This window comes from Cydia fagiglandana, chromosome 5 (genome assembly GCF_963556715.1).
Source record: "Cydia fagiglandana chromosome 5, ilCydFagi1.1, whole genome shotgun sequence".
Taxonomy (NCBI): domain Eukaryota; kingdom Metazoa; phylum Arthropoda; class Insecta; order Lepidoptera; family Tortricidae; genus Cydia; species Cydia fagiglandana.
Window position 1 is genome coordinate 7,814,649 of NC_085936.1, and position 13,625 is coordinate 7,828,273.

A 13,625-nucleotide genomic window follows, 5' to 3' on the forward strand; every position below is an offset into this window, starting at 1 on the left:
GGGGCTTACGTAATTTTAGAGATCTAAGCATACATACAGACAGGCAGCGGGAAGCGACTTTGTTTTATACTATGTAGTGATGAACAATTTGTTACTAATCATAATTATTATTAACAAATCATTTTGTTTTAGATGATGCTTCGACTTCAAGGGTAAAAACGAATAAAACCACAGATTGTATACGAGGAACACTGCCAAAATATGGCTACAGCAACATAGAAATGACTCCACGAAAAAAAAAACTTGTAAAAAAGTTGCAGCGAACACAGTGTTTGTTATCATCACTCTCAAAAACATCCGTCGATTTGGACAAATTAGATTCCGATTTTCTGAAAAATGTTGTATCAGACTCTCTGAAAAATCAAGCCCGGAAACCTAGAGGCAAGCGATGGAATTTAATTAACAAAATTTCTGCTGTACTTTCATAAAGTATCTTCTGTAATGCTAGATCCAAAACAAAAACATAAAATGAAAGTGAAATATGCCGCTCAAACTCTAAGTAATACTTTCGCAGCTATTCTAAAGATGATTGCAGAAAAATATGAAGACACAGAGTACGGAAAAGAAGTGGCACAAACATCCGAGGTAGTACGGGACCTTAATAATTTATTTGATTCTACTAATGGCCCATCAAACCCAAAAGATGTAATAAAGGGACGAAGACAAAATGTGTCTCGTAAAACCAATCACATAGAAATCTGGAATAGTTTTTTGAAAAAGCTGAAGTCAATGGAGTTCATGAAATCAGATAGCAGGTTAAGATTAAAAAGAGTCAGATGCGTGGAAGGTTATATTGTAACCATAAATTCGCTTAAAGATATCTGGTGTTATTGTAAGGATCAAGGATTTAACTATTTGAATTTACGCTCACTGAATCAAGACGCTCTTGAAAACCTATTCGGACTTATACGACAGAATAGCCCTACAAATCGAAATCCTACCTGCACACATTTTGTAAGTGCATTGAAATCAATTCATATTTCTGGAATGAATGCACCACATAACCGAGGATCTAATTGCGAAGAAGATTTGAACAAGTTATTGCTTGTCAATCCATTATGCCAACATGATGTTGATGGTGATGAGAAACTCACATCAATGACTACCAATGAAGAAGAAGAATATCCTGTTTTAATGATACCTGAAAATGAATTAGAGGAGCAAATTGAAACAGATTTAATAGACATAGAAAATCAACCTATTGTATATTTAAGCGGTTACATAGCTTATAGACTGTTGAAGAACGTAAGCTGTCAAATGTGTTCTAATTTGCTGAAACTGGAAGATGTTACAGATCACCCAATGTATAAATTTATAAGCTTGCGGGAGTGGTGGCAAGAAAAGAAATCATTAACGTACCCATCTATCCAGCTGTGTCGTACAATTGAGGAAGCGAAAAACTATTTTGAAAAAAATAGTCATTTATTATATGAAGAAAATGTCGGGCAAATGTTTTGCACACTCTTTGCGGCAAACATTAACATAACCTGGTGGACATGTAAGGAACATGAGGATTTCATGAAAAAACAATTATTTTGGCTTGTGACCAAAATCTTAATTAGAAGACAGTGCCAAATATTAAATTCGGATATTATTAAAACAGAAGAAATTTCTGCGAACGCTGCAAAGATAGCTCAACTAAGAAGCGCTGCAAAATAATATATGTAATAACGAGTATGCAATATCAATTCCACGCGGACGAAGTCGCGGGCAACACCGCGACTTCGTCCGCGTGGAATCTTATCTTCAACATTTTACATCTTTAGTACCTATAATTTTCATATCCAAGCAATGTTGACATTTTTTAGCAAGTTGTATGAAGTTTTAAGTCAAGTGGATTTTGATGTTGGTTGCTGAAATTACTTTTCTTGTATTCTCATAATAGGTACCTATGCCCTTATACAAAGATTCAAGTTCCGCATTCCGCACTCACTAAATATCTGATCTCCATACAAACTTTCAACCCCTTTTTCACCACCTTAGGGGATGAATTTTCATAAATGCTGAAATGAGTTTTCTTGTATTTTAATTTAAAACGTTTTTACAAAGTTTCAAGTTCCTTGCTTAAAATAAAATTTGCACCCGCAGACAAACTTCCATCCCCTTTTTAACCTCCTTAGGGGTTGAAATTCCAAAAACGTTGCAATCACTTTTTTTTGCAATCGGCTATTATGCCTTTCTAAGAAGTTTCAAAACCATTTGTAATGGATTCAAACTTTCAACCCCTTTTTAACCCTGTTAGGGGATGAATTTTACAAAACGCTGAAATTACTTTTCCTGTCTTCTAATAATATCCCTAAATACAAAGATTCAAGTCCAACACTCGAAAAAATGTTTGATATCCATACAAACTTTCAACCCCTTTTTCATCACTTTAGAGGTTGAATTTTCAAAAACGCTGAAATTAGTTTTCTTGTATTTAAATAATATATCTTTCAACGAAGTTTCAAATTCGTAGCTCAAAAGAAAACTTTAACCCCATACAAATTTTACGTTCATAACATAAGCGTATTGTAATAATAAACTATCTGTATCATATCTTTAATATGTTAAATAAAATTATTTTTATATTTTGCTTTTATTTTATTAATCCTAGTGATACTCAAAATTTACTGTTACTATAGTACAGTACAGCAGCATGTACAGTCGCCATCAGATATATCGAAGCGGCCAAAGTGCTCACAAATATCTGAACACGCCTCTATTGTCATGGCGCTAGGTGCGTGTTCAGATATTTTTGAGCACCTCGGCCGCTCCGATATATCTGATGGCGACTGTATCGCACATTTATCGATATCGATAAAGAGTAGGTACGCCAGTAGTGGCAAGCCCTAGTGTTGTTTTTTTTGTGTTGGCAATATTGACATGTATTTGGTGTGTTGGCACAATGTACGTTCATAATTCGGTTTAAGGCTTGTTCGAAAGTGCCGACTCTTAAAACGTAGTGATTATATGCTCAGTGAGATAGTAATGATGAAGCGAAATTGGAAATGGCAAAAGCCACAGACAAAGTGGTGAATGGAAAACCTCCCATTCAATGACATCGCAACTGACCGGATTCAATTTACAGAAAACCGACGTCACCAAAAATAAAAAGAATTACTAATTTCGAAAGCTAAAAATAAGGACATTATTTAAAACTACGAATTGCAAAATATAAAAGAACACATACTAAATGTTTATTCATAAATACTCTTTATGTATGACTGATTGTTTGTGCCAAACCACAGACAACAAACCAACTGTCATTGACAGACGTCAATGTTTACTGCGACAGTAATAAACAACACCGATTCAACCCGCTTTACCAAGTCAAAGCTATTTATATGTAGTGTAACCATGTACAAATGTATTTCAATTGTGAAATGTGTAAACTCCAAAGAAAACAAGGTATTTATGTCCCAGCACAATGCAGGAACGAACAATGGATGCGCTAAATGCGACGATTTATAGATGATTGATGACCTACCATTCCGGTAAGTTTTATCCTCTAAATATAGCCAAAAGCGTATAAGTGAAGATTAAAAACAACATTTCTGGTCTCCGATCTTGACCTATCTACTCTAATACCTGTGTAGAACGTATATTAACCACCAAATTCTTACCAAACAAACATCTACTTTTCTAACCTATAAAGTGCCTATCTATAATAACATTCAGACGTTTATAACACTGGGTGCCTACCCTAAAGTGTTACAATGCAGCATGCAAATTTTAGTGTAATATATACCTAACTTAACCTACTTAAACTAGTTTAATACAAATTAATTATCAACAACAATAGAAATAAAAATACACTGTCAATTATGAAATAATAATATATCATGTATCTATCTCAAACAAAACCACTTCAATTAACATAATTTAAAAACTAGATTGTTGATTTACAAGGTATTCATTAATAGAATAAAATGTCGAAGACAGCAGCCATTGAAAAAGTGCTCTTTTAAATTTACTATTGGGCAATTCTCTTATGTTGTTGGGTAACTTATTAAATATATTGACACACATAGCATAACAATTTTTCTTAAAAGTGGCAGTTCTTTGCATTTTATTTATGACCAGCCTGTTAGTGTTCCTAGTATTTCTTAGGAATACTTCGTTGGCTGTTTTAAACAGGTCTATATTTACCTTAACTAAGTTGACAGTACTTTGCAACAGAGTAATGTTGCTGCAGTCGTCACCCGAATGTCACCTTTGTCATACTTTAGAAAGTTATTGAAAAGGCGAGCGAAGCGAGCGCGAAAATGTTTCGATATAAAAAACGCAATTTTACTTTTAGGCCGAACCAGGCCCGAATCCTGGCATTTTGGTGCTCCCCCCTGAACGTGGTGCCCTAAGCACGTGCTTGTTTTGCTTATTGGTTAATCCGGCACTGTTAACAATGTATTTTTTATGTGAAACGTGAGTGAAATCTAACACTTTAAACTCTCGCGTTTTGTACATATATTTAATTACACAAACGGGTCTACCGCGTTTGGACGCGCGTTTGGTTGGCGTTTGTGGGTTTGTTGGGACGTCAGTCTTTCCGTGACACTAGTACACACACACACTAGTGCAACTCAGCTGAAACGTCGGAATTAAAGGTAAAAACAATGAAATTATATCGCGGTAGACCCGTTTGTGTAATTAAATATGTGATTGAAATCTCTTTAAAAAATCCGTAGGGGTCGGATCTAAAACTGTAATTAAGTCCGACTCACGCTTGACTGTACATTTATAATAGGTTTTCCTGTCATCTATAGGTATAGACCTATTTTATGTATTTTTTTCTAAATTTTAGACTTAGTAGTTTCGGAGATAAAGGGGGGGGCGAATGGTCATTTTTTGCCTATTTTCTTGAATAACTTCTAAACTGTTTATTCGAAAATTATAAAAAAAATATATTTGAGATCCTTACAATAAGCTCTTTAATTTGATATGTAACATGATATAATTAGATTTTTTTTTTTAATTTTTTCATTTACCCCCCAAAAGTGGCCCCCATGTTTAAAATTAATTTGTTTACGTTACATGTCCATATTTGGGTCACAAACTTACATATGTGTACCAAATTTCAACTTGATTGGTCCAGTAGTTCCGGAGAAAATCGGCTGTGACAGACGGACAGACAGACAGACAGACAGACAGACTGACAGACAGACGCACGAGTGATCCTATAAGGGTTCCGTTTTTTCCTTTTGAGGTACGGAACCCTAAAAAGGACTATAATTATTAAAATCATTTAAATTAATTAAGGTAAATCTACGCCTCGGCTAGTCTGTGGCCATGAGTAAGCCCATTCATAATAAAAAAAAAGACGACAAGCTCTTTCAATCCTTCAACTCTTGCACTTGGGCATTCTCTACTTACAGAAGTTTTGTAGAGCAGAATAAGCGAATCCATGTAGATGTAGTGTAGGGACGCTCGGCAGGAAGCAGGTGGGCTGTCGATCACGTGTTGCGTTCATTCAGCCCAATTCCCTAGAGTTGGAGCTGCAGCTAGGTTACTGTCCCGGCGGCATTAAGTGCCACACCATTCTCCTCGAATCTTCTTGTTTTCCTGCAGAACAGAAGAACATCTTTAAGTTCGTTTTCTTTCAGTGTGTCTTTACCGAATGTATTATATCGCGGTGCCGCATACATGAATTACATGATAAGTTCGCCTTTGTACTAATGATGTGTGTTCTTTCATGTTTTATGTTTCTTTTTGTACAAGGACTATACCAAACAAATTTAAGAATATCCACAGATGGCTCAAAAACAAATGAAGGGACCGGATGTGGTGTCTTCTCGGAGGACCTGAACATATACATCTCAAAACCCCTGGGTTACACTGGGAACACAATACGGGATTCCAAGCTGAATGTGTAGGAATAATGGAAGCTTGCAAAGTGATAAAAAGACGAGAAGTAAAACAAGAAAATATACTAATACTGTCAGACAGTAAATCAGTACTGCAAGCACTAGGTAGCTACAAACTTACATCGGAACTCATACTTGAATGACATCGAGGCCTCACTGAAGTGAGCAAAGAAGGCAACAAAGTAACAGTATAATGGATAAAGGGGCATAGTGGATCAAGAGGAAACGATGCAGCGGATGAACTGGCCAGGAAAGGTTCAGAAACCAGCTTCACAATAAGTTGTTGTTGTCCTAAGGCACCCCAGAGGTGCAAAGGGCCTTCACAAGCTCGCGCCACGCCTTCCTATCTTCAGCGACCACTCTGGCCTCGCTCCAGCTCAACCCGACCGCTCGTAGTTCATTTGTGACGGACTGCTGCCAAGAGTGTCACAATAAGTACTGGACTAAAATGAACACCTGTAGGCAGACCAAAGAACAAAACTACAAGCTTACACCAAAATATTACTAAAAACACCCAGACACGTTTTACGATTACAGTGAGTTTTTTAATATTCCACTAGTAATTTAATAATTAATACAGGCGTGACATTTGTATAGTACCGATATAAATTACATTCTCATTGTTAATAATAATTTCGATATATTGCAAATTTTAACGATTAATTTTATTTATATAATTTGGATTATGTTTACAGGTATATGCACATAGAATACTAGACCAATACTAGTACTTATATGGAAAAAAAGACATGTAACAAATTGTTATCAATAAATTTTTCATTTCATTTCATTTCATTCATTTCATTTCATTTCACACCAACTACGCAAAATTGTAGGATTAATCACAGGTCATAACAGACTAATCCAGCGGTCGGCAACCTTTTAGCAGCCAAGGACCAAATAGTAGTTACCGAAGTTGATGCGGGCCGCACTTTGTTAATATTTATGACTTTATCAGACATTGTTGTTTGTCAATATTACATACAAAATAGCCTAGGAGGCACGCGGGGTGCAAGTGAGAGGTTCGCGGGCCGCTTGTTGCCGACCGCTGCACTAATCAAACAGCTACATAATATGGGTAAAACAGACAGCCCCATGTGCAGAGTGTGCATGGAAGAAGAAGAAACAGTAAAGCATATTCTCCTACACTGTAGGTAGAAGGTAGAAGTATACAGGAACCAATACCTAGGGACTCCGTGCACATTGAAGGAGGCAGTTAGCGACCTGAAGACACTGCTAGGTGTCATGGAGGAGCTGGGGCCACCCCATAAACACAATTTTTTTGCTCTTAAGTAGTAGTTTTTGATGGTGTTTGACCCATTGATCAGTGACCCAGTCTCAGTTTTTCTGATAAACAGCTGTCTTAATGGACTCACCAATATGTTTTGCAGAAACCTCCACCTTGTAGCATACACCTTGTTTTCTCAGTCAATCTCAATATAAATAAATATATTGGGACATTTTTACACAAATTGACCAAGTCCCACGGTAAGCTCAAGAAGGCTTGTGTTGTGGGCACCCAGGCAACAATATTCAATATACAAATATCTGTCTCATCAAACAAATAAATTCCCTAACCAGGATTTGAACCCAGAACCATCAGCTTCACCGGCAGGGTCACTAGGCTAGGCACCCACTAGGCCAGACTGGTTGTCAAATATAACCAAGATATTCTTTTGAACAAACTGCCATGTCACTGCTGGTTTCAATCTGTGCCCTTCATAATCTACATACTTACTGCTGTCTGTCTCTCATGCAGTCTAAAAAAATTAAGTGTGGGGTACAAACTTTGTGTCGGTCGAAAGTCGAAACCCTCTTGCCTTATCTCCTGATCCACCTTTCAATACTGATCATCACTCAAGTAATTTTCCAAATTTCTGGGAATACTTCTAGCTCGAGACAGAGGTTAAATATGTGCCATAGCGGCTCCGCCAGCACCATGCTGTACAGTCCATACGCACGAGGGAATACCATGCGGACACGAAGATTTTTTTAGCTTAAGTTGTTGAATTGCGGCACTTACCTCCAACTTCGGCTTCTCCATTAATTAATATTTTTTCAGTACCTCGTACCTCTACTGAGTCTACTGTTTCTTTTATTAGAATTCATTTTATTGTATTTGTAAACCAACAAGTGTCAATACAATACTGTCAATGTCACTGAAAGATGGCACTAGAAAAAACCGATTATTTTTAAATTGTCAAGAGCTAATGTCAGAACGTCCCTACTAATTTTGACAGCTCCCTTAAAAAAAAGAATCTCTCTGGTTTTTGGCTTCCTATTATTGGGTCGTACATTATTGGGTCGGGCTTTCTCGACCTGTACCAATAATGCGCAGCCCAATAATTGAAAAGGGACTCAAATTATTGGACGCGAATTATGGGGTCGTACATTATTGCCCTGTGAAAAGAGTGGCTTCGTATTATCGCCCCGGACCAATATTGCGCGGCCCGAGAATGCTCAACCCAGGAATGTACAGCCCAATAATACGCGTCCACCATGGACGCCTATTATTGGGCTGTACATTCTTGGGTTGAGCATTATTTGGTCGTACATTAGTGGCTCCCGCTCCCGCGACAGCTGACGTGCTGACGCCATTCAATATGGCGGCAGTAGATAACGTCGAGACGTCGTCATAAATACACTGTTTCAAATTATTTGTAGTGCGTCACTAAATTTATTTAGTTTGTGCTTATTTTCTCAAAATCGGTTCATTCCCTCTGTTTATAATGAGTTCTGCTGCATCTACTCCATTGTTTGCTTGTTCTCGCTGTTTCTCGAGACATCCTTTCGAAGAACTGTCTCCAGGAGAACAGCTCTGCAAGGTATTTACATGCAAAATACGATTTGATAGGTCGTTACGTTAACTTGAGCTCGAGTTTTCTAGAAAAAAAAAATGGTATAAATGATTTTTATTTGTTAAACTTGGTTGATGACGCACTTTAGATATAATACGTTTTTCTCTGGGTTCCAGGAATGCCGCGGATCTTTTCCTGTCGTCAAGTGTACGTATTGCCGGTCGGAGTTTCAACAAACAAGGTCAGTGCCAGAGCAAGTTGCCAAACACAATATCATTAAAGAGAACAGTCACTTTCATCAATAAATGGCGTAAAATATTGAGGTCAAGAGATGACATTACAGATTTCGTTCAAATTAATTTCAACGTAGTAAATTCCCGTGTTAGTATTTTTATATAGCATATTTTCTTACTATGTTAGTCTCATAACTACTTTATGTCATTAAAAATGTGTTCAAAATATAGCGAAACAAAATTGACTATAATTTTGACAAATATTGAAATTAGTGTTTACTTTTTTTTACAATTTTAGCAAATCAAATACTTCTTCAATATGCAAGAAATGTGAAGCTAATGTCAAGGCCTATGGGAAACCCTCAGCATGTGAATATTGCAACACCATTGCTGCCTTCATTGGTAAGTTTACTTCATATTTTAAATCCATTTGTTTGCTGAGTTTGAAGTTGTTCCCTCATTTATCCTCTTTGAGCCGGGTTTTACAATGGAATAGCTTTATAAACATAAATAACTTTGATCTGACAGAGAAGTTTTTTTAATTAAAGGCATAAATGCAAATCACCAAAAAAAGATGAAAACTGAAAAGCATTTGCAAGCAGCACCTTCTATCATATTTTCATTCTAATAACTGGCATTTGTACAAAAAACCGGGCAAGTGCGAGTCGGACTCGCGCACGAAGGGTTCCGTGCGATAATGCAAAAAAAAAAAGCAAAAAAGAAACGGTCACCCATCCAAGTACTGACCACTCCCGACGTTGCTTAACTTTGGTAAAAAATCACGTTTGTTGTATGGGAGCCCCATTTAAATCTTTATTTTATTCTGTTTTTAGTATTTGTTGTTATAGCGGCAACAGAAATACATCATCTGTGAAAATTTCAACTATCTAGCTATCACGGTTCGTGAGATACAGCCTGGTGACAGACAGACGGACGGATGGACGGACAGCGAAGTCTTAGTAATAGGGTCCCGTTTTACCCTTTGGGTACGGAACCCTAAAAAAGGATTTTTAACTAAAGATCAAAGTATCCTTCAGAGATAATATAATTACCTACTTTTCAGGTAATAAATGTCAGCGCTGTGCAAACTCCGAACGCAAGTATGGCCCAGCAGTCACATGCGAGCAATGCAAGCAACGCTGCGCCTTTGACCGCCATGATGATAGCAAAAAGGTATCAAAAGATAAAAGATAAAAAGTAGTTTATTCTAATAGGCATATTACAATGTGCTTATGAACGTCAAATAAAGCTATGCCGGCTCCATCATCATCATCATCACATTTTCATCATCATTCATGCAGTATTTGAGTGTCCATCACTTGAAATGCCCTTTTTATTGTAAGCATTTCTGCAACAGAATTGAACCCTAAGAAAAATTGGCAATAGGAATGTTGACTCTATTTTAGGCTGGTATTCTTCCTATCCAATTTCTTTGTCCAGTGTGTACTGCGTCTCACATTTTGCTTTAATGAGGCAATGAGACACTGACATTGGACAAAGTAATTAGACAGGTGGAATACCGCCCTAAGATAATTTTGTGACAGAACTTCAATGTAATAAGTTGGAACCAAAGAAATAAAAAGTAGGAAACTTCAGCGTTACATCACTTGTTTTGTTTTTCATATAGATTTCCATAAAGGCGACAGGCTGGTGAGTCAAATGGGTAAAATAATTTTATAGGAGTAAAAGCAACATCAATATGTTTAACACTAGTTTGAACTAACCGTCTCGCAAGGAAATGATGATGAGCAGCCTTGTTACCGGTGTTGCCAGTTTAGACTTGTAAAATTTCAGCATTCTAAAAATACGTATAGGGACCGTGCGCGTTGGAGGGTCTGCCATCTTCTGGCCTGAATCGAAAACATATGTGCACATATACATTGCCAAAGCAAGTGCTACCATCTAACGTTCTCGTCGGTACGTTTCCTTATGCATAGTAGGCTCTGCCAGGCGTGGCTCACTCCGCGATTTCGTCGCTTTTCGTCGCGTGCTACAGGTAGCTAAAAGTACATCCGTCCGACCCCAATTTTGGGGTTTGCCATAAGCCGCGCGTGGTGCTGTCGCCACCTAGTGGCCATATCTGTGCTGATCGTGACAGACGCGTTTTGTTAGAGAGTGAGTCTTCTGTACCTAGTACTATTATTTATTCTGTGGCTCTGCCATCTTGTGGGCTACATCTGATTGCTCCTGTGCTGCCCCCTATAGTTGATGCACGGGGCCTATTGGCAATTTCATAGTTTGACATCCAATAATTGTATGATTTCAGGTTGATGGCAAGCTTTTATGTTGGCTGTGCACTCAATCACTTAAGCGGGCACTGGCGCGGACCAAACAGCATATCTCTTCTGTGGACAAGCACAAACATAGGGGACACAAGTAAGCAAAAACTAAACATTTATTAATTCAAAAATCGTAAGTGAGGATCGAAAAGTTCTAGAATGACAACAACTAGGTCCGTAAATAGGAATTAACTGTTTGTGGAGGAGTCCAAGGTGCAGCAAAGATGATTTGATTGATGATTTGATTCAAGTTGTGGACAGTTTTTAAAAAACCTGGACCTTCTGGAAATTTTCATAAGAAAAAAGAAGATTTAATTTGGGAAACAGGAATTGAAATTGTAACAAATGGAAATTTTTGTGTTTTTTTATTTGTTTGGCCAATATGATGAGTTAAATATACATGTTTTATTTGTATAAGACATGAAAGTTGTACAAAAATGGAAATAAAAGTCAGAAAAAAAATATTCTTATTGAATAAGTTTGTGTTCAGAGACGCCGGCTTCGTCAAGTGGATAAAAACACAAATAACAAGTAATTGCTAGTCCTAAGTTCTCCTAACTTATTCCTTCATTTACATTTCAGATCAAAAAGCAGTCACAAGGAGAAACGTAAATCCGACATGATGAAATCCATCAATACCTCTGACTCGTCTCTGAACGACTCGCAGCCACTGGAGAAGAAATCCAAGATGAACCCCATGCAAGGTAACCGAGGTAACTGTTACGCTTCCTTTGATTTCATTCTTTTGCGACTTTAGTATTATTTTATTTGTATGCTATTAAGTTTTTGTTGTTATTATTCAGTGTCATGTGAGGAAGAGAAATTTACAAGTTCTTAGAAAATTAAGATTCACCATTAACTTAGCTCTTCTATCAATTATTTTGACAAATATAACTTCATCAAAAAAAAAAAAGTCAAAAAAAAAGTGTGTGTCAAAAAGTGACTAAGCCTCCCTAGAGACTGTTATAGCTACAAGCTAAATACAAATATTAACTATTCATTTAATTTTTTTCATTTTAAAAATATTTTTTTGAACTATATTACTTACCGTTATTAATGTTATTATACTTGAGCTGGCAGAATTTTCTTATTTATTATTTTCAGTTTTAAATGGTACATTTAATCATTTTACCAATATCTATCATTGTTTCTGTTTTAAGTACCCATAATGTATATTTTTGACTGCCTTCATTTTACATACCAATACAATTTAATATTATACACCAATACTTTACTTTTAGTAGTACTTTTTTATTTACTTGTTGCCTTTTGACTGCTAAGGGCGGCCACAAACGCGCACGGTTACCGTTTAATATTAACCTTCATGCTAATACAAAAAGTGAACATTAGCTTCACATTTCTTACATTTCATACTCGTACTAAAGAATAGGCGTGGTTTTCAAAGAGTTAACTCCTACATGTAGGTTAAAGAATAAGCGTCGTAAGGTTCAGAATATTGTGAATGTTTCAGGTGAAGTGGACCCGAACAGTTCCGACCACGTGGTGGCCATGACGCAGCTCAAGGAGACCATCGCCAGCTTGCAGAAGAAAGTCCAGCAGAAGGATAACGAACTACTGGCCAAGGATAAACTGGTATGTAATATGCACCAGCTATGGGTGGTATTCCACCTATCCAATTTCTTTGTACAATGTGTATTGCGTCGCACGCAATGAGATTGGACAAAGAATTTTGACAGGCGGAAGACCACCCTTAGAAAGATACTAAATTGAGTTATTTTAGTTTAGTGAATTAGGATTAGGAGGTTTTGCTGTGTAGGTACAATTTGTCTAATAAAAAGTGATTAAACCTTTGAACGCCTAGCACAACAACAACAATTTGAACAAATCGTCGGCAAACCTCTTAACTACATACTTCAAACAATGGACGAAATGTCAAAGTGAGGAAACAACGAGTCAACTTATTTTGAGTTTTAATCAAGATTTGACTTTTATGAATAACTCCATTAATTTTTATAATTTTCAATTATAGATAACTGAGCTAAAGGCCCAGCACCATAACAACACAACCGACATCCGGAACGAGATGAAGAACAAGGAACGCCTCAACGAGACCAAGTTCAACCTCATGAACACCAAGATCCAGAACCTTCTGAAAGAAGTGGCCACCCTCAGCAAGTCAGCCAAGAAGAACAATAAGAACACCAAGACGGCGCTCAATACAGAGAACAGCGGCAGCGGCACGGACAGCCCTAGCACCAATTAGGACAATTTCATTATTGGGACCTATTCTTAATTTTGTTGCAGGTAAATTGTTAAAATCAGCCTACCGCGAACCACGTTCGACTTGTTGCGTCTGTCGCACTTGTAAATTCGTACGTAAGTGTGATAGGGAGGCAACACGGTAGGCCCTCAGTTTCTAATAAACAGGTGGTGCACACAACGACCCGCCTCGCGAGGAAATTGCTGCGCGAAGCAGGCCAAGACAACATGCCAATCGCTAACGCACCGTAG

The 13,625-nt window shown here is 37.3% G+C and overlaps 1 protein-coding gene and 1 long non-coding RNA gene across 4 annotated transcripts; one reads left to right on the plus strand and one right to left on the minus strand.

The window, feature by feature from the left end:
- Positions 1-5,352: 5,352 nt before the first annotated feature.
- On the minus strand, positions 5,353-8,297 carry LOC134664805 (uncharacterized). The gene is made up of 2 exons (XR_010098288.1): positions 7,867-8,297; positions 5,353-5,541 (listed from the first exon to the last, which is right to left on the minus strand). It is a non-coding gene; the product is annotated as an uncharacterized LOC134664805 (long non-coding RNA).
- Positions 8,298-8,464: 167 nt separating this feature from the next.
- Positions 8,465-13,393, plus strand: LOC134664401 (protein FAM76A). Of its 3 annotated transcripts, none has more exons than XM_063521026.1 (8): positions 8,465-8,668; positions 8,818-8,882; positions 9,173-9,276; positions 9,938-10,047; positions 11,141-11,250; positions 11,736-11,857; positions 12,625-12,746; positions 13,144-13,393. In XM_063521026.1, exons 1-8 carry the CDS (start codon positions 8,573-8,575, stop codon positions 13,375-13,377), a joined length of 963 nt encoding a protein of 320 aa, XP_063377096.1. In that variant the 5' UTR covers positions 8,465-8,572; the 3' UTR covers positions 13,378-13,393. The 3 variants fall into 3 exon arrangements, with proteins under 3 accessions (XP_063377096.1, XP_063377095.1, XP_063377094.1); XM_063521025.1 differs by having other exon boundaries at positions 8,466-8,668; positions 11,736-11,866; positions 12,631-12,746; XM_063521024.1 differs by having other exon boundaries at positions 8,467-8,668; positions 11,736-11,866; positions 13,144-13,392.
- Positions 13,394-13,625: the final 232 nt, after the last annotated feature.